Source organism: Narcine bancroftii, chromosome 1 (genome assembly GCF_036971445.1).
Source record: "Narcine bancroftii isolate sNarBan1 chromosome 1, sNarBan1.hap1, whole genome shotgun sequence".
NCBI lineage: Eukaryota > Metazoa > Chordata > Chondrichthyes > Torpediniformes > Narcinidae > Narcine > Narcine bancroftii.
Window position 1 is genome coordinate 32,812,581 of NC_091469.1, and position 20,787 is coordinate 32,833,367.

The window sequence follows — 20,787 nt, forward strand, 5'->3', positions numbered from 1 at the left end:
TGTTCATCCCTTGAACAGGCTTCATGCTGTCAGATTCCCTCTGCGAGCACTTCATTCTACTCTTAAAATGTTCTTTAAAACTTTACCTCAGCAATTTTGATCATTTGTCCTGAAATCTTTTGATGTGGAACACTGTATAATAGTCCAGTGTCCTTGTGCTGACTGAGAGTATCCAGATAGAATCTACCTTTGAATGAGAGGCAACGAGATGCATTAGACCCTATGCTGGGACGCAAGAAATCCAACTGATATAGTACTCGACAATAGCTCAGGCAGATTATATTGCCCCTTGAGCCAACTCTGCCATTCAATGTAATCACAGCTACACATTTATCTTTACCATAAACCTGCTCTCCATGCATCTCTCAATGCTTCTAATGTTTTGAAATTTAACTTCCAAATATATTCAGTGATTTGTCTTCTGCAGCCTTCATTGGGAATTCCACAAGTTCACTATCTCTTTGTGTAAAGAAATTTCTCAGCTCAGGCCAAATTTTTTTGACCCTTGTCCTGAGGACCCCCCCCCCCCCCCCCCACCAAGTCAAGCAGCCTTTCTTGACACTACAGTCTTGTCATTTCCAGAAACATGTTTAGTGAGCTTTGCTGAATTACCTCTACAGAAAGTATATTCGTTCCTGGTTAAGGAGATCAAAACAGAACACTATCTGTGGCCTCACCTAGGCTTTGAGAGATTGCCTATGTGAACTCAACCCAGTCCTCATAGAGGGCTCAGTATTTGAGAGGTCAAGAACTTCAAATTCCTGTGTGTCAACATCTCCAAGGATCTGTCCTGGAGTCTCCAAGTTGACGCAATCACAAAGACGGCTCGACAGCGGCTATACTTAGTGAGGTGTCTGAGGCAGTTCGGTATGTCACTGAAGACTCAAACTTCTACAGGTGTACCATGGAGAGCATTCTGGCTGGTTGCATCACTGCCTGGTTTGGAGGTGCCAAGCATCAGGACAAGAAAAAACTCCACTGAATTGTTAACTCAGACTATGATATCACGAGCACCAGACTTCATATCTACATGAGGCAAAACCTTAAAAAAACAGCCTCTATCCTCTGAGACCTCACCACTCAGGCCACCAGGAAGGTGGTCCAGGAGCCTAAAGATGAACACTCAACAGCACATGGACGGCTTCTTCCCCACTGCCATCAGATTCCTGAATAATCAATGAACCAAAAACACTGTCTTAGTTTTTGTGCACTATTTATATCTTTTATAGTAATGTTATGAGGTGGTTATAATATTTGTACGATATTTGCACTAAGATGCTGCTGCAAAACATCTTATTTCATGATTTGTCCATTATAATAAATTCTGATATCCTTGCTCCTGTGCTAAGAACTGCTTCCAATAAAGGCCAATAGATTTTCATTATAACTGTTTGCTGCACTGACATGTTTTAGAACTGAGAACAGTACAGCACAAGAGGTCTCTGCTGAACACTGCCAAATTAAGCTAAATATCTCTCCCCCCCGCACTTGATCCACAACCTTCCATTCCCTGCATATGACATGTGATTATCTTAAAGCCTCTCGAACGTTGCTGTTATACCTGTTCCCAACACTATCCCTGTCAGTGCATTGCAGATACTGTACCTGGTACACAATGTATAAAAAAAAATCTTTTTTAAACTTACTCCCGCTCACCTTTAATGCATGTCCTCAGGAGGGAGGAGGTTGGGAGGGTGGGGGGGGGGGAGGTGAAGAGATACAGTCGTGCCTCTTTTTTATCAGATTGAATTCAATAGGGATCATGGTCACATTAAATGACTAAAAGATTTTTAATGCTTCCTTGAAATATCTTAGGTACATTGTTGAGGCATGAAAATGTCACCACATTGACAGCTTACCAATTATTCCAAATTGATATTCATCGAAGAAATTAAACACCAAAGACTGTAAATGCTGTAATTGTAAAAATCACAAAAAAGAGATACAACCAAGTTTTAGGTCTGAGCCCTTCTTCAATGTATGAGCAAAATGTAGGCAGTTTTCCTGAAATAACACAAGCCCTCTTATTAGATGATACATTTACCTGGTTCAAACACTTAGAATAACCTGTATGTTTGGTAGAGGAGTTATGGTTGGATATTTCAAATAGTCAAAGCTTTGAAGCTCTTAATTTCACTGCTCTTGTAGCTTTGTAACCAAGCACACAATTTTAATTCTTTGCACAATAAACATAGCAGCTGAGTGTGTTTTGTCTTAGAAACTGCTGTTTTAGTTTTGCTGGCAAAACACATTAAAAATCTGAAATAAAAGCACTGCTGTCAACAGATCAGGCAACATCTGTTGGGAGAGAAGTTGGAAGTTGTGACAAATTTCAGTGTATTGTATCATTTGGCCTTGTCAAGTTGAAGTGATGCCACAAGTACTTATGGCCTGTTACCACTTGCTCACTCACTGGCTGTTAAGTCCAAAAAAAAACATGAATCTATTTCTCCTTGAGAATTTTATACACATCTCCTGCTTTCATGAGATGCAGTGGAGGATTCAGCAAATATAATCCTGTTCTTCAAGGATGCAGGAAATTAAACCTTTAGTTGGAGGGAAAATAACTTTTAGAATACATGTGTTTTAGAGTACATAGAACAGTGCAGCACAGGAACAGGTTCTCAGTCCATGTGTCTTTGCTGAACATGATGTCCAAGTCAAACTAAAACTGCTGCTTGTACTTAATAGATATCCCTCCATTTTCTGTATTGGGAAGCCTCTTGAATACAATTACATCTGCTTCCACTTCTACTCCTGGCAGCCTGTTCCAGGCACCTACAATTCTCTGTGTAATATTTGCCCTGCACTTCTCCCTTAATCCTCCTGCCCTATACCCAAAATCTACATGTGACACTTTTGCCCTGGGGAAAAGAATGACCTACCATCCAATCATTACATCTCAAAGTTTAGATTTATGGTTAGAGTACATTCATGATATCACTTGCAACCCCAAGATTCTTTTTTCTGCAGGCCAAGCAAAACACTGTACTCAAGATACATACACAAAAGAGAAAAATGTTAAAGAAATCTAAATAAACTCCAAAGCAGCAAAAAATTAAATACTCAGTAATAAATGTGCAAAGTAGGAGTCCTGAAATTAGTCTTTGGGTTTGTTGTTTAAGAGTCCTGATGGTACAAGTCTTGTGGCATCTATACCTCTTTCCTGTTGGCAGCAGCGAGAACAGAGCATGTCCTAGGTGGTGTGGATCCTTGTTGATTGCTGCTGCTCTCCATCTGCATTGTCCCCTTCAGATTTTCTCAATGGTGGGGAGAGTTTTGCCTTTGATGTACTGGGCTGTGTCCACAACCTTTTGTAGGGCTCTCCACTCAGAGGTATTGGTGTCCCATACCAGGCAATGATGCAGCCAGTCAGCACATTTTCCACTACACACGTTTACCAAGGTTTTTGACGCCATAACCAAACCTCAGTAAACTCCAAAGGAAGAAAAATGGGTAATGTGCTTTCTTTACAGTGACAATATTGGGTCCAGGAAATATACTTAAGAGACATTTCATACTGGCTAAATAGTAGGTTGGCTGTTCAGTGAACCATTTTTGTCTTTCAAATTGGACACTGTTAACCGGTTCTTTGTGTCTTTTCACACTCATCACAAGGCATCCCCAGGGATAGGGGATTCTATCCTCCACTGGTGGTGTCTGAGTGATGCATCAAGTGATGGTGGACCTGCTCTAAATCCTGATCAATGTATTATGATCTTGTATTTAACAAAATTAATCATGCCTAATTATAAAATAATTATGTACACAGTATGAGCTCTTCACCCCCTGTTGTGCCAACCAATATAAACCTTTATAAATTTATAAAAGGCCATGGGAAAATGATATAAAAGTCACACAATTTATAAAGGCTGTGGGAAAGTCCTAGCAGCCATAGTACACAATTTAGAAATACTGGGAAAGAGTGATGGAAGACCTGCCCTCCCAGAATCCCATGTGGCAGAGAAATGCACAAATACTCAGAGGGATTTCTCTGCTGCATGGAATTCTAGGAGGCCAAATCCACCATTGCACTCTCTCTCCTGCTGCAACTTTCCCATGGTCCTTTAGAAATTTATAATGGTTTATATAGGTCAGCGAAGTTTATACCTTTTAAATCTTTTGTTTCCACCATGTTCCTGCACTCACGCAAAAACGTCTTCAAAGTTTCACTACTTTGGCCCTGGATAGTCCATGTCACTTTGACACTGGGCTAAAATTCACGCAGGCATCAGTTGACCCTGGGGATGATACAACCTACCGAGGTTTGATTTGACACCTACATGCCCATTAAGGAGCTTTCACACTGGACCTTTAACCAGTAGATTGGCCATAAATTACTAGGACAAGGTGCCAGTGTGAAAGGGTAAGTGACTCCCAGGAATTAACATTTTTTCACTCTTTCCACCTGTGGACCCCCAGTGATCAGTGGATTGCACACCTTGGTTTTGGTGACATTGAGTGTGATGTTGTTGGTTCACCATTCAGCCAAGTTTTAAAATTTCCTATATGCTGACTTATCAGCCTTTTTCATACCACTCATGATTTTGTACATCATTCTCGGGTCTCCCTTCAGCCTCCCACACTCTGTAGAAGACAATCCAAGTTTTTCCAATCTTTCCCAAAAACTCATACCTTCTAACCAGGCAACATCCTGATAAATAAACAAATGCTGGAAGAACTCAGTAGGTCTCACAGTGTCCATGGGAGGTAAAGATATATGTGGCCTTTCAAGCCTTATTCAAGGTATAAGTAAAAAGCAGTTGGGTGTCTGAATTAATAAAAGCTGGGGAGCAGGAAGAAAGAGCAGCTTGATTAAAAAGCATGGCAATAATTGAGAAAAAGAAAATGCTAAAAAGTACACCATTTGAGATGAACAAGAACAGCATTCTTGTGAAATTTTGGTTTCAATTGAACAATAAACCTTGTTAATCAACATTGTTTTCTTATTTCCTGTTTCTTATGTCATTATGGGGAGACAATTTAAAATGGAGATGAGGAAAAACTGTAGTGAATTGGTGAAATTCTCTGTTGAGGAGTGGTTGAGGCTACTTCATTAAACATATCCAAGGTTCAGTTTGATAGATTTTTACATAAAATAGGAATTAAGAGATATGGGGAAAAGGCAGGTAGATGGAGTTGAGTCAATGGTCAGATCAACCATGATCTTATTGAATGGTGGAGCAGGCTCGATGGGCCGATGCCCTACTCCTGCTCCTATTTCTTACACTTTTAATTAATATTACCCCAGAGTATCAAAATATTTTATGTACAATATGATTATGCTGCTTGGTTAGTCATTTGGTACTTGAGAATTGCCTTTAATATGGGTGAATCAGGGAATGTGGGAAATAGGGAATCTCACAGAAGATCCATCCTTGAGTTAGTTTCCCATTAAGGGATTAGGTATAGTAAAATATTAGTGAATAATAAGAATTACAACACAAAGGCACATGTGGCAAGGGATCAAGATTACAAGTCAACCTTGCAAGACCAACACATCCTTTCCAGACAGACTGAATATCTATGCACAGTTTAATTAAAATAGGATATGGCCAAAGAAAGTTCTGTGTCTCCCTGATGAAGACTTCCTGCATAGCCATGGCTGAGATGAGAAAAACCATCTCCAAGGTACACCCACACAAGGCAGCAGGACCAGACAGCATACCTGGTTGGGTACTAAAGGATTGCACAGGCCAATTGATGGAGGTCTTCACGGACATCTTCAATACCTTTCTGCAGTGGTCCATCATTCCTATTGGGTTCAAAACAGCAACCAGCACCCAGGTTCCCAAAAGGAAGACAATAACAGCTCTCGATGACTAATGCCTAGTGGTGTTGACCTCTACCATTATGAATGCTTTGAGTGTCTGGTGATGGAACACATCAAGGCACACCTCTCTGAGATGCTAGACCCATTTCAATTCACCTAACTATGCTGTAGCCTAGTCTCTTCATTCAGTCCTGACCCTTCTGGAGAATGAGACCTCATTCACCAGACTGCTGTTCATCAACTTTGCCTTGGCATTTAATATCATTTCCCAGAGGCTTGTGGAGAAGATGTCCTCAAAGGGACTCAACAACCCTCTCTAAAACTTTATTCAGCACTTCCTAACAGAAAAACCACAGTCTGTCCAGGTTGATAGCAGAACGTCGAGCACTGTCACGCTAAGTACTGGAACACCTCAGAGCTGTGTGGTCAGCCTACTCCTGTTCACATTACTGACCATAACTGCATCGCCAGATCCAGCTCCAATGGTGTCCAACAAATTTGTAGATGACGCAACAGTAATTGGCCTCATTAGTAATAACAATGAGTTGCACTACAGAGAAGAGGTGGAAATCTTGTGATATGGTGTGAGAGTAACAATCCGAGTCTCAACATGACCAAGATGAAGGAGATGATCAAGGACTTCAGGAAGACCAGGAACAGCCACCTTCCATTACACATAACTCTGTAGTGGAGAGAGAAGAGCGCACCAAGTTCCTCAGAGTCCACTTAACTAGTGACACACAACATTTCCTCATCGCCACAGGACTGCATTTCCTGAGAAGACTGAAGCGGCCAAGGCAACCGGCCATTATAAAGTAAACCTTCTAGAGGAGGTCTATCGAGAGTGTTCTGGCTGGCTACAAGACAGTGTGGCATGAATTGGAGGACCGTAAGAGTAGCAGAGAGGATCACTGGAGTCTCCCTCCCCTCATGGATGATCAAATGTTATCAAATATTTTTACCATTTTATTTTCTGACAATGCACAGGAAACAGAAAAAAACCATACAAATACAATAATATATTCTCACAAACAAGTTATTTTTGGTATTGTAATGTTTTTGATATGAAAAATGACAAGTTATGAACATCAAAACTTCATCTTCTCCAAGCATTGCAATTTCTTTTTCTTCGTTTGCATTTAAAAAGACAATTATTTTTTTACAGTGCAAACAAAAAAGTTTGTTCTGGAACATTCTGTATAAAGCGCTTGGAATGAAACAACCAAAGTATTTATAAAGATGACCATTAGAAAAATCTAGAGCCTGTGGAAGTTTAGACATTCATTCCTAATAGAATGCAATGTACACACTTCTGTTTTACATAGTTATGGCCTGTAGTTATAAATAAATAGTTTATTAAGATGTTTGATTATATTTAAAAAGTAGTCTCACAGTGAGATTATTAAAAGAATTGTAACCAAAGTTGGTAAATATTTTACCATCTATATGCAGAGGTCTGTGTGCATGTGTGTGTTGGTGAATTATTGATTCACGAACTCAATTACTGACAATATTGTACAATTGTCACATTGTTAATGCTAAATTTAAATTGAATGCAAAACTAGAGTTTCACAAGGTCATATTGTAATACAACTAATATTCAAGTTTTAAATTTAACCTCAGTACAAATCAATAACAGAGACATAGCTTTGTCATAAAATAGTGGAATTGTTGCATTGGATTGCATTGAATGGCATCAGTAGACTGTCCAGTTTTATTCTTCCTCTTTTTCCTCCAATAAAGTTCAGACTCTGAAGGAAGAAAAGTTTCTGTTCAAGTCTGACATTCATCAGTTCACACACAACTTTCCTTCACATTGTTGTCGTGTAAAAATGTATTCAGGAGTGCAACATTTTGTACGGTTTCACTTCTGTGAATGGAAGTGTCCTTTAAGTGATCATCATCACTTTGGTCCTTGGCAAAGTTTACAAATACCTGAAAATGAACACATTATGAATAACTTAGAGCACGGGCCAAAGAATGGGAATTATTTCATAAAGTTACACTTTAAGAGGAGGGATTCTGGTCTTGCATCGAGCCTGTCACAATTTCAAGAAGCCTTGAAATGTTGCTACATCTAATAGAATATCCATGAGGTTCATGCCCAGTTTTAAAGAAGAATCTTGATAGCTAATTTGCACATAATTAGGTCCCACAAAAAGAAATAGGATCTCAAGTAGATAATCTGCTCTTTGGTTCATATGAGCATGAAGGAATACAAATCGGGATAAGAAATAGGGTATTCAACGGATTTGAGTTTGTTCCAACATAATCTGACCATATTCGGTCTAGAGCAAGGGTGTCAAACTCAAATTCACAGAGGGCCAAAATTAAAAACTTGGACTAAGTCGAGGGCCGAACTAAATATTTATTGAAAATTTTTAACAACATCTGCATGTTTTCTCTTCTTTCAGCATAAGTAATGTTAAACTTTAGGATATAACTTTAGGAGGATAATGTTACAGGTCAGGAGTAGGTAGCTCAAGTTCACCCTTTGCTTGACCTGAGGGAAACATATTTGATCCCTGTGGAGATGTAGTCAGCATTCACAGGCTGTGTCCATTTTGGCCTGCATCAGGACTCAGCATTTCCTGCTTACTCCTCAGGCTCTAGGCCTCTATTCACCCTCGACCCACCATCCCTCTACCTGACCAGTCCTTTACCCAACCTCTACTCACCCCTCACTCCACTCACTCTGCCTCTACCCACCCCATCCTATACACGCCCCTCTACTGCCTCTCCCCTCAACTTGTTCCTCCCTCTACCTCACCCTCTAATCATCCCTCCCCTACTTGCCCTGCCCCTCCCATTACCTCTTCCCTATCCACCCCTCCTTTTACTCATCCCTCCCTCTAACTGCCCCTCGCACCACCATAACTTCCCCTGCCCATTACTCCTCACCTACACCCTCTGCCCACCCCTTCTTACCCACCCACTCAGGCCCAGCGCGCTGCCGATCAGCCTTTGCGGAACAGCGGGGGCCGTGCGCAGCCTGCCATGTCCGTCGCGCCGACAGGAAATCACAGGCGCTCGCCCATCCGCCGCACCGCTCGACAGGTGGGAGAGGTGACTGGTTGTGCGGGGAGCCTTCCAACTAGCTTGCCGGCTGATGACATCGACTGACTTCTCGTGTTACAATTTTGTTTTCCCTGTTCTCAAAGTTTGCACGGTCAACCTGCAACACTCTTGCTCCCTCCGCGTCCCGTGGATCTGATGCCCGGGTGTTGTTAGGATTCCCAGCAGAAGGTTTGTGGAACTTTACCATTCTGGATTCCTTTTTGAGAATATTCTGGCCATCTTTTAAGGGGGGGTGGTTTTAGGGGGGAGGGGATAGTTAGGGGGTGGGGAAGGATGTGCAATGAAGGGGGAGGATGGTGGGGGTGACATTACCAAAAAACAGCATCGGCTTTCGCTGCAGGGCGGGCCACCTCTAATACATTTTTGAAATGATCTTGCGGGCCAAATGTAATTATATCGCGGGCCAAATTTGGCCCGCGGACCAGAGTTTGACATGTGTGGTCTAGAGGGTGTTACAGATAAATGAAGAGAAAGAGCCATTATGATGTTTTAAGCTTGTGGTGATTTCTGGATCACAAGCCATTCTAAATCAGTAGTAATGTGAACCCTTAAGCCTCAATAAACAAGAAACGCAAGCACCTACTTGGTCTAATGTAGTTTGTGAGACAGAATAATCCTCAATGTGAAGTTTCTCCTTGTTGCTGGAGAGAATACTGAAGATCCTCGACAAGGAGGACTGGTGTGAAGGCAACTGGTACTGGAGCATGCTGCGATGTTTCTCCTTGAGAATGCTACCAGGGAAAGCTCGCTTAAAGAAGTGCACCATGGGCGCCAGGTCTGGATTTGGACCAGCTATCCGCACAATAATCGTGTATCCGTCACCAAACCTAAAAAGAAGGCAACACTAATGATTTTTGTTGTCAAGTTAATGGCCATGGAACATCCTAGTGCAATTTTTTTTTGAGTTCATCATAATTTAACACTTAGAACTATGTACTTGGCACAAATATAGATCCAGATGGTAACCCATGCAAATGAATTAAATGGATCTTGTGCAGTAATTTGGATCTTGTGGTGGCCCGCAATTGCAGACATCGGGCCGGCACATCGCACGGCAGTAGATGCAGACAAAGCGACTCCCAGGACAACGAACTGACGGGGGTAAAAGTTTGAGGAGTACAAGACCAGCAGCCCAGCTAACAGATCAATAACAGGCTGGGGAAGAAGGGTATTCACATGCAAGAATGTTCCCGCCCGCTATTGTTATTCATGTGGCTGATGTCAGCCAATCAAATGAACGGCAGGTACTCCATCTGTATAAAAGGAGCCTTTCCAGCCTCAATAAATCTCAGAGCTTAACCTCCCACACGGCGAGTGTGTGTGTGTGTTTCTTTGTAGCAGTCGGCTACACTCTTAACCTCTGGAGTTAGGAATTAAAGGTGACAATTTCTTCTGGTTGTTTGTTTTAAAGATTGTGTGTGAAAATGGAAAATACTAGTCATCAAAAGATCTTCAGAAAATGATAATGAGCTGCCTTCTTGAACTTTGAAAGTCCACAAGATGAAAGTGTTTCTGAATTGCAGTTGGAGGGGGATAAATGATACTTTTCCAAGTAAGTGACTTTATAACTTGGAGAGGAAAATACAGATGGGTGATGTTTAGGCATCCATGCTTGCAGGATAACATCACACCGTATACCTGCTAACCCAAATTAGGAAGTATCCTTGGAATAGTAACATGGGATGCTATTGGAAAGTTTTGAAGGAAAGCCTATTGAGAGGAGCTTTAAGAGAAATATATTTATTCATATTTCACATCTAAATTGAGAAGCTTAATGCTTATGCAGGGAAAATAAAACATGAAACAAACCTCCCATTACCAATATCCCTCCCTTTGCCAACACAAAATAAAAATCAGTAAAGGGACCATGTTCCCTTCTTCCAAAAACAATTCCAACAATGTAATGCAATGTCATGTTGAACAGTTCTCTAGTAAATCAAGCTGAACTTCTTTTGAAGGACGAAAAAAAAATCACTACTTTGGTGTATAGAGGTAACAAAATTTGACACGGAAATAATTCTCTCTAGTTATAATTAGCCTTCATGTTTTGATTAAAACATTGGGAAATCTGCAAATGTAGTCTATAGATTTTCAGATTATCTATTGCCTATTTAAAAACAGATTAACTTTTCATAAAGAAGCACGTTTCTTTGAAACTTCAATGCTCTTCGTTTCAGTTTTTGGATATTGCTGGGTTCTATTATGTTCTGAGAAAAAGTCACCCACCTGAAATGTTAATTCATCATCGTTCTCCAGACTTGATACTTTCATCACATTTCTGCCTACTTTTAATGATTCCTATCAATTCGATATTCCCAATCATAAATTTCAAGAGATGCTTTAAACAAACTTAAGTAGGAGACAATGATCCCTGTTTTGAAACATTTCAGGTTTAGTGTTAACAGACCACTGGGGTTCCTACCTGTTCTTGAGGTGCTGTACGCTGCCCAGACAGCGGAATTTACCATTGACCATTATTGCCATCCGTGTGCACAGAGCCTCACACTCCTCCATGCTGTAGGACACAAATGGTGAAACCTGTCAGCTTTGCACTTTGAATGTAGGCACTGATCTACACTGTGTAATTAGAGTCCATTGATGGGGTGTTGCACATTGATAATGACTGAGTTAGGGTACATGTTCTATCGTTAACACTAGAGAAGGGACTTGAAGTTTTAAAAATGACAAAAATGCTATGCATATATGGGCAGCTCATTACACATATACATGAAAATATTTCCAATGCTCAACGATATTTATTTTTATGTTAAATATACATTGAGTGTTAGAAATATTTTACATGTACATATACTCTGTTGCACGTGTTTGCACTTACAGAAAATATTAAAAACCAATCCTTTTAATAGGATTTCTCTCCTTAAAGGATTAGGAAAACAACTTCTTATATTGAAAAAGAATGCAATGAAATATAAACAGGCAGTGGATATTAACTCTTTCTGTTCAATGTTAACAACACTTTATCAATAAACTGTCCTTCCAGATGAAGCAACACTACACTTGTGAATCTGTAGGGGCCATTTACTGCATCTGGTGTGTGATGATACACCACTAGCCTACTGCAGGGGGTTATCTCTGTACCTGCAAGACAGACCACACCTGGTCGGCTATCAATCAGCCGGCCTGAATAACCAAACTCCACCCGGCTGGCTGTCAATCAACCGCCCAGGATATAATCCTGAGCCATCTCCTCCCGAGACAGTCACTCAGGAGTCACCAGTACAGCTACCACAGTAGCAGAGACTTTTAGCTGAATAAAGCCTGTTGTACAGTCTTTCTCGAGTTTTGTGTCTGCTTACTGCTGCAACAGAGCATCACAAGTTATTCAGTTAAAATTTAGACCTGCTGTGGAAAAGCTCCTAACCGTCGGGAGCCAAGAGATCGACCCTTGCCACCCGGAAGCCCAAGCACACTTCGAAATCTAGAGGCACATGGTCGAGGCAGTCATCCAGGCCCACTCCAATATGGTGAACTCGGATCAGAAGAAACTTGTGGTGCCTTCCAGGCCTTCAAAGACTGCACAGAGTACCCAGAAGTGATGGCTACCCTGGAGGCCATGTACAAGCCCCCAATGAACGTGGTCTAAGCCAGATCCCTCCCGCGTACTCGGGCCCAGCAGCCAGGTGAGATAGCCGAAGCCTACCTGGGAGCCCTGCGTAAGCCAGCTCGTCCGTGCCTGGCAGAGCCCGGGGTGATTGAAAAGGTTAGGGGATTGCTTCGATGAGCATCTTCGATCCATAGTAAGGACTTCCCAGTGGCTAACCATTTCACTTCCACACCACTTTGCCACAATGGTGTGCCTATCCACAGCCTCGTGTACTCCCAAGCTGAAGCCAGCCGCAAAATGGAGGAACACACCTTATATGGTCTTGGCAGTCGCCAACCAGATGACATCAGTACCAATTTCTACAACCCCTGGTCTAACTCTTTCCTCATCCTTTGTCTCCCTTCCTCCAACTCCCCTCTCTGTTCCCTTCCATCGACCAGAGAGCTATCTTAGCCCCCTCTTTCCATCACTTCTCAGCTTCTTTTACTTCTACCCTCGCACCTGTATTCACCTATTACTTAATTGATATAAAGACATTGAAATGCTGGAGGAACTCAGCGGTCTTTTCAGTATCTATAGGAGACAAAGATGTATTGCGGAGGTTTTGGGCCTGAGCCCTTCTTCAAGAGGAAAAAAAAATCAGAAGCAGGATATATCAGAAAGTCTCAGAATTCAAACAATGGGGGAGGAAACCAGAGTAACAAAAGGTGATAATTGGATGTGATAAGGGACTACGCGAGAATTTATCATGTCTGTGGAAAAGGAGACAGGGAAAGGAGAGATGACAGGGAAAGGGAGGTTTAATGAAAGCCAGATAAGTTGGTATTAATGCCATCCATTTGGAGGGTGCCCAGTCAGAAGATGAGGTGTTGTTCCTCCAGTCTGCAGTGCATGAGACCATGGACAGATATGTCGGCAAGGGAATGGGATGGAGAATTGAAATGAGTGGCCACTGAGAGATCCACACCATTACAGCAGACAGATCCAAGGTGCTCAACAAAGCAATCTCCAAATCTGCATCCAGTTTCTCCAATGTAGAGAAGACCATAGCAGGAGCACTGGATATAGTAGATAACCCCGCAGATTCACAAGTGAAAAGTTGCTTCAATTGGAAGGACTGTTTGGGCCCGAATGGTGCTGAGGCAGGAGGTGTAGGCACAAGTAAAGCATCTTCTATGGTTACACGGTAGGCCTCAAAGGAACAATTGGTGGAGAGGGAGGAGTGTAAAAAGGAGTCACAAAGGGAGTAGTCCCTGCAGAAGGTGGAGAGGGGTGGAGAGGGAATATGTGACTAGTGGTGGGATCTTGTGGCGGAAATGACGGAGGAGGATTTGTTAGATGCAGAGGCTGGTGGGGTGGTAGGTGAGGACAAGGGGAATGCGGTCCTTGTGTGTGGGGGTGGAGGGGGCCAGGGCAGATATGTGGGTAATGGAGGATATGTGGGTGAGTGCTGAGTTGATGGTGGTGGAGGGAAAGCCATGTTGCTTGAAGGAGGAACAGGACATCTCTGTGATCTAGCATGGAAGTCCTCATCCTGGGTACAGATGTGACAGAGATGAAGGAATTGAGAGAACGGAATGGAATCCTTATAGAGGATAGGGTGGGAAGAGGTGCAGTCAAGGTAGTTGTGGGAGTTGGTGGGTTTATAGAAAATGCCTGTCAAAAGTTTGTCTCCTGAAATAGAGACAGAGAGATTGAGGAAAGGGAGAATGTTGCTAGAGATGGACCAAGTGAATTTGAGGTCAGGGTTCCTCGCCTTCCCTTCCCTCTCCTACACCTTTTAATTCAGGCATCTGCCTGATTTATGGTGCCTGATCAAATCCCCAGGCCCAAAACGTCAACTGCCTTTTACTTTCTACGTATGCTGCATGGCCTGCTATATTCTCCAGCATTTTTGGGTTCTGCATCGGATCCCAGCATCTGCAGATTTCTTGTTTACTTCTCATGCCATAGTTCCTCAAGGACTAGGATGCAGGTATAGCATATGTTGGCACCATGAAGAATAATTATAGTATTTAGGAATGGCTCTGCTCATACTGCTATTTTCATCAGTGATGCCACACCAGAGGATAATATCTAGTGACCCTATCACATGAATCGTTCCCACTTCACCTGGTCAACCAGTTAAAGATATCATGGCAGCATGAGGCAATTGAGGAGAATAAGTGTCTAACGGGCTGTGGCTTCAACAAAGTGTGCTTAGTACTCCTACGTGAGGATGAATTCCTCTGCGTGCATCCAAAGCAAGTGATAATGTAATGTAGACTGTCTATTCCACATTCAATCATTAACAAGAGTGAAGAACTTCATGTTTTGAACAATCACATCTTCAGCATCTCCAGGATATTGGTTGTGAAGTAACACGAGGCATTTGTACTAAGAGGAGTAACACAGAAATTGACTCAAAGAGTGTTCCACAGGTGAATGAATGAAAATCACCCATTTCAGTTTCAACTGAACGCATGGTTCAAACCCACAGATACCCTTTCACTCACCTGTGTGACGTTAAAACAACCGATCTCCCTCCTTTAATGATATTGAGAATTGTGTTCCACAGGAATCTTCGTGCCTTTGGATCCATCCCTGTTGTGGGTTCATCCTTTGGGAACAAAGCAGATCATAGTTAACTATCAACGCCATGATTGTGGATGCCACCATATCCAGCAGAAACAAATTCAGAAATATTTATATTTTCCCAACAAGCATAAAATGTCCATGATGATGAATTTAGATTTCAGATTTATTGTCAGTATTCACTGTGAGTGAGACAGAATTACCACTTGGTGGTAGTGGCCAAAAATAACTCTGCACTGCATATACATATATACAAAAAACTACAAGCAGATAACAAATGTAAACAATCTGTACAATACAGAGAGAATTAAAAACAATAAAAGTGCTTAAGTAAGTCTTCAAATAAATCTCTGAGTTTATCGTTGATGGTGGAGGGTAGAAACTGTTTTTGAACCTGATGGTCGCGACTTTTCTTTTTGGAGTGTAGAAGGCTGAAGGGGGCGATCATTTCAAGATGTACAAAATCATGAGGGGCATAAGGTAAATGATCATTATATTTCCCCCCCCCCCTCTCCCCCGCCACCCTCAGCATCAGGAAGGCTAAAACTCAAGGGCATAGATTTAAGGTGAGGGAGAAAGATTTAACAGGGACCTTGGGGCAACATTTTTTTTTTAAATGCACAGTTTATGGTGGGTATATGGAACAAGCTGTCAAGGGAAGTGGTAGAGGCAGGTATAATTACAATACAGAGGTATTTAGATAGAAATAGGAAAGGTTGAGAGGGCCAGACATAAGCAAATGGACTTAGCTGAGTTAGACAACTTGATTTGTAAACACAAGACCAGCACTTCTAGGTTCAAGAATAGTTTTATTTTCCAATGACCATCAGGTTCATGAATCTCTGCTTTCTACCCTCACCTTAAACTACTCTGGAACCACAAAATGGCCTGTCTGCACTACTATAGAGTCACTTTTTTTCCTGCACTCTCTTTTTGAGTTACGGTAATTTAATATTTATCTATTGTTTCTTACCAAGTACTTGTTCAGCTGCAGTAAGAAAGAATTTGGGGCACATGCATGTTGTTCAATGTATATGATGATATATCCATTATTGTTATCAATCTAGGCCTGTTTCTAGCAGTAAAACTCTGACTCTAAAAGAAGACACCGATATAAATTTAACCCTTTGACAAACTGTGGATAATGGGTTTGAACAGCCCTCCCTACACCCATAAGAAATAAAACCAGCACTCACCAGAAATAAGACCGGAGGACCCCCAATCAGGGCCATTGCGGTGGAGAGTTTGCGCCGATTGCCTCCACTGTAGTTGCCGGCCATTTTGTCTGCATATCGACTAATTCCCAACTTTCGGATTCCCCACTCAGCGATCTGGTAAGTAGAAATTATGTCACATTAGCTGCAATAAAGCCTTTTTGCAACCTCAATCTAGAAAGATGAAAGTAGTCCTGAATTATCAGTGCAGCTTTACTTAAACTGTTAGTCAACCAGCTTTGATTATAGAATCTCTAAGGAAAACGTCTTATGATATTGGTCCTTGCAAATTACTTTACCTTGCAGATTTCCTTTTCAGGAATTCCACGGAGAAGTGCGTAAAGTTCCAGATGTTCCCGGCCAGTCAGCAGTTCGTTGATGGCATCAAACTGAGGGCAGTAACCCATGTTCTCATGAACCTCTTTCATATTGGTTAAAATACTGCAGCAACATAAACAAGATTAGGCCATTTAGTTTTTCATGAGGTCTTTGAAACTGATATCAGCGATTGAATAGAAATACAACACAAGGCGGAGAAATCTCAAACCTTCAGCTGAGCAAGCAGGTAAGATTAGGATCATGTTCAGTTAGCTCAACTAAGTTTGGTGAATACAAAGTATTCCTAGAATGCTTGATATGAAGCGGTTGTTTTGATCGTTAGATCCCAAATGCTTTAATGCAAAAGTAAATATTCAATGTGCCTGGGAATAAATGCAAGCTCAGAATGTAATGCAGAATAAAGATACTGAGATCTATGAAGGAGTTTTGGGACATAAAGTTACAAACTGATGCCAATGTTTCCCCTTGAGGAATTCCAATTTTGATTCCATTGGCTGAGCTTGATCCCGATGTACTTATAACCACTACAATGAACAGAATCTGACAGGCAAGGTATGATAAGCTCATTCACATTCATCCTATTTCTCCTGCCCTCTGGTACATCATCCACTTTCATTCTAAGTATTTTTGCACTGATGGAAAGGGTCTCCATGGACAAAGTTGTCATGGTGGAACTAGCCTCTACAGGCATCAAACAAGCCAATCCTCTCAGAAATCAGCAGGAGGACTGGAAGCCATCCTACATCTTTTATCTTTGTTGTAGAAATGAAAGACACAAGAATACTTATGTCCTCTATACTTTTATACTATTTAAACATCTTAATTGACCATTGAACCAGGTTAGCATGGTGGTCAGTACAACACTATTAGTCTTCCAATGACCCACATTCAAAAATGCTGCTCTCTTGGAATTTGTAAATTCTCGCCATTGCTTATTGGTTTTCTTCGGGTGCTTCGGTTTTATCCCACTCTCCAGAACAATACGGGATTGATATTCTCACTTGCAGTAATTGTAAAACAAGATTGTCCTCCTGGGACTTAATTCCATTCTCCTTCCTGACTTGCTGTGCTAATTACAATAGGCAGTTGACTTTGCACGACATGCTCTTCTATGAAATGCCATGGTTCAATCCCTTAAAAAGAGCACTTTGGAATCGGAGTCTTTGGAAAGCTATGGTTGCACTTGGAAGATTGAGTGATTGTCCTTCCCAACATTGTTCGATAATGGCTATTTTTCTTCTCTCCTCACTCACAAGATACTCCAATCACATCACACTGCTACTTGCAGCAGCAAGAATTCTTTGAAAGACAAGTATTAGATTGTTCAAGGGGAATTAAAAGCACTGGGAGAAATTGCTGCCATGTTCCTCCAGCTGGCAAAGGGTGGTGGCTATTTCCCAGGATACCAGTAGCCTAGTCCTCTCTTGTGGATAGGGGAATGCCTCAAAGTATGAGATTGTGAGTGCAGCTGTGTGTGAAAAGTTTTCATGGACTAGTGGACCTGCTGAACCCAGCCTCGAGTTTTCTCGGATGTGGGTAAGGAAATGATTTGCGAAGTGATTATCAAAGTAGCAAGTGGTTTTAGCTAACCTAATTTGTAACCTTGTGCTGCAGCCAAGCGCTAAAATACACGTTTTATAGCAGATAAATAGTAAAAAAATTGTTTTGTGATAAATTAATTATCTTGGAACAGTTACAATACAGTGAACCCGATACCTGTGGCCTTTCAGGAAGGCTTCTCCTCCTGTGACGTAACTGTCACCCGTCAACATCTTGAAGGTTGTTGATTTGCCTGCCCCATTCACCCCCAGAAGCCCAAAGCACTGAAAATGGAAAAATAACAGCATCAGAGAACTTGCATGGGTTCGGGATACCAACACATACCTAGTTGTACACTGGAGGATCATGTCACTTTGTCAAAATGAAGGTGATCATAGCATAATGCTCCCGCCTCTCAGTGCCAGCAATCCACGTTCAATCCTCCTGTTTGATGCTGTCTCTGGAGAGCACACATGTTCCCCCCCAAAACCACAGGGGTTTCTCCAGAGTACTCCGGTCTCCTTCTACCCACAGATGTGTGGACTGAGAGGTTTACTGGTCATCGTAAATTGTTGGCAAGTGGAAGAACTTGTCACTCTCAATGGAGATGTGGGAAGAATATGTTGTAGGGAAAATATGCCAGAACTTAGTGTTTCGTGCACAGCTACAAACTCTAAGGTGAAATGGCTTAATTCCAAGTCATAATGAAATACGGAAATGTAATCACTTTCCTTGATTCCTAGCACAAACAAGTGGCCTTTTAAAGAAATATCCAAAGATAACAAATGGGAAATACAAGGCTTGATAATGTGAAACTTAACAGTGCATTGCAAAGCGCGATGAATGTAATGAAATACTTTTAAAGTGAGAGGGTGCTAGCAAAATATGGCAGGAGGGAGAGGTGCAGGAGGTTTTTACAAATGCTGATCTCTTAGGGAACATAAAGCATTCAATATTTTACAGGTCATGCTTGTAGAAACAATTCTGTTACTGGGCTTCCTAGGCCTCCTCCTGATAGAGCACTGCATGAGAAATGCCAGGCTACAATCAGTAGATGTTTCAATTCACTCTAGTTAAGGGTTTGACCAGGAAATGTACCATTTTTCAGATTTTATGCTTTCATAACGCAATTGGACATGCAACTGAAGAGGACTTATTTCTGGGTTATGGGCAGAAGTGGGTGCGTGGGACCAAGCCGTTCAGAGGGAAAACAAAGCATTGCACGCTAAATGCTCCCTTCGCTGTTGTACAGGCCCCTTACCTCACCAGGAGGGATCCCAACACAAAGTCTGTCAACAGCAGGCTTTCGCTTCATCCTGTAGACCTGGAACAGAAAACCACTCATTGTGAGGCAGGAACCAGTCACGAGGGGTATCAATGAAAACTGGTCCTTTGCTCTGAAGCACAGGTTGTAACTCACCTTGGTGAGACTTTTCAGCTCCAGAATGTCACTCTGGCACCCACCACTCAAGACCCTCTGCCGTTCCTTCGCCACATCCTCATCCTCATCAGTCAGCACTGGGAGTTTCAAGGATGAAGGTCTAGACAGACATCGAAAAATACATTAATATCCTACATTCTCCCGTCTTACCATGCTCAACATTCTTATCTAACTCGTCAGTGAGTTAAGTGCACAGGGACTCAGGAAAACATTTCTTATTTCCACTATTTTTAGTTTACTAATATTTTATTCTCCAGGGCAACTTTGTCATTAACTAAATGGTATGAAATAGATAATAACGTTGTGAAAGGCTGACCTGATCTGCAGCATCATCTATAATGGCTTCTGTATGCACATGAACGGACAAGATCGAAGCCATTGGCTGGTAAGTTGCTAAGTAAATAGAAGTACTAATGTTGTTGAATGCGAGGATAACTAAGATTCCCCTCTGCCCTCAGATTTGCAAACAGACAATGAACTACATTTTTTGCACTAAATTATTTTAAATGCAATTTTAAAGCAATATTTGCATTGTAATGCTGCCACAAAACAACAAATTTTGTGACATGTTCGTGAAAATAAATTCTGATTCTGATCCAATATATTAATTAGTAAGATACTTTTCCATTTGTAATGCATGGTTTGATTTTGAAAGTGAGGATCATGAGGTTGGAGTCTTTCCAACCTGTTCATTATGACATTGAAGCCTCAACGAAACAAGCAACTTAGCCGATTTGTTCCAACCCAGTGTGATGGTCCACGCAAATGTCCTCTCTCAATTTACATCAAACTCTATGACAATATTTACCTTGGTTTTATGAAGAATCTGTACTGAATGAGCACTGTGATGACAAAGAAAACCACTCCCTCCACAGCCATGGCAAATAGGTTTCTTCCCACTAGATCCCAGGAGAGTGGGGAGACGAAACGATTCTCACCTACAGAACAACAGGGTCAATGTGAAGGGCAGTCCTAAACCACAGCATGTGCATATACATCACCCAGAACATATACACCATCCCAAGCTACTTTATGTGTGGAGATGACTAAGACTGGGAGAAGAGTGGCACAGTTTGGTGGAGATGATGTCACACAGCTCCAGTGACTAGGGTTCAATCCTGACCTCAGCATCTGACTGTGCAGAGTTGGTACATTCTCTTGGTGGTCATGTGAGGTGCCTCTGGGTGCTAAATTTCCCCCACATCCCCCAAAAATTATGTTGGTTGGCAGGTCATTTGGTAGCCACTGTAAATTACCTCAAGCG

At 41.7% G+C, this 20,787-nt stretch overlaps 1 protein-coding gene across 3 annotated transcripts in view; it reads right to left on the reverse strand.

Moving 5' to 3' along the window:
• Positions 1-6,726: 6,726 nt before the first annotated feature.
• Positions 6,727-20,787, reverse strand: part of LOC138757003 (phospholipid-transporting ATPase ABCA1-like) — a 154,152-nt gene continuing 140,091 nt past the window's right edge. For all 3 annotated transcript variants that reach the window (XM_069923574.1, XM_069923563.1, XM_069923581.1), the window contains 10 exons: positions 20,332-20,461; positions 19,503-19,623; positions 19,344-19,406; positions 18,260-18,366; positions 16,504-16,645; positions 16,187-16,321; positions 14,912-15,015; positions 11,274-11,366; positions 9,435-9,678; positions 6,727-7,708 (listed from right to left, as the gene is read on the reverse strand). In XM_069923574.1, coding sequence (XP_069779675.1) covers positions 7,568-7,708; positions 9,435-9,678; positions 11,274-11,366; positions 14,912-15,015; positions 16,187-16,321; positions 16,504-16,645; positions 18,260-18,366; positions 19,344-19,406; positions 19,503-19,623; positions 20,332-20,461 — 1,280 coding nt within the window. In that variant the 3' untranslated portion in view covers positions 6,727-7,567. The remainder of the gene's footprint in view (positions 7,709-9,434; positions 9,679-11,273; positions 11,367-14,911; positions 15,016-16,186; positions 16,322-16,503; positions 16,646-18,259; positions 18,367-19,343; positions 19,407-19,502; positions 19,624-20,331; positions 20,462-20,787) is intronic.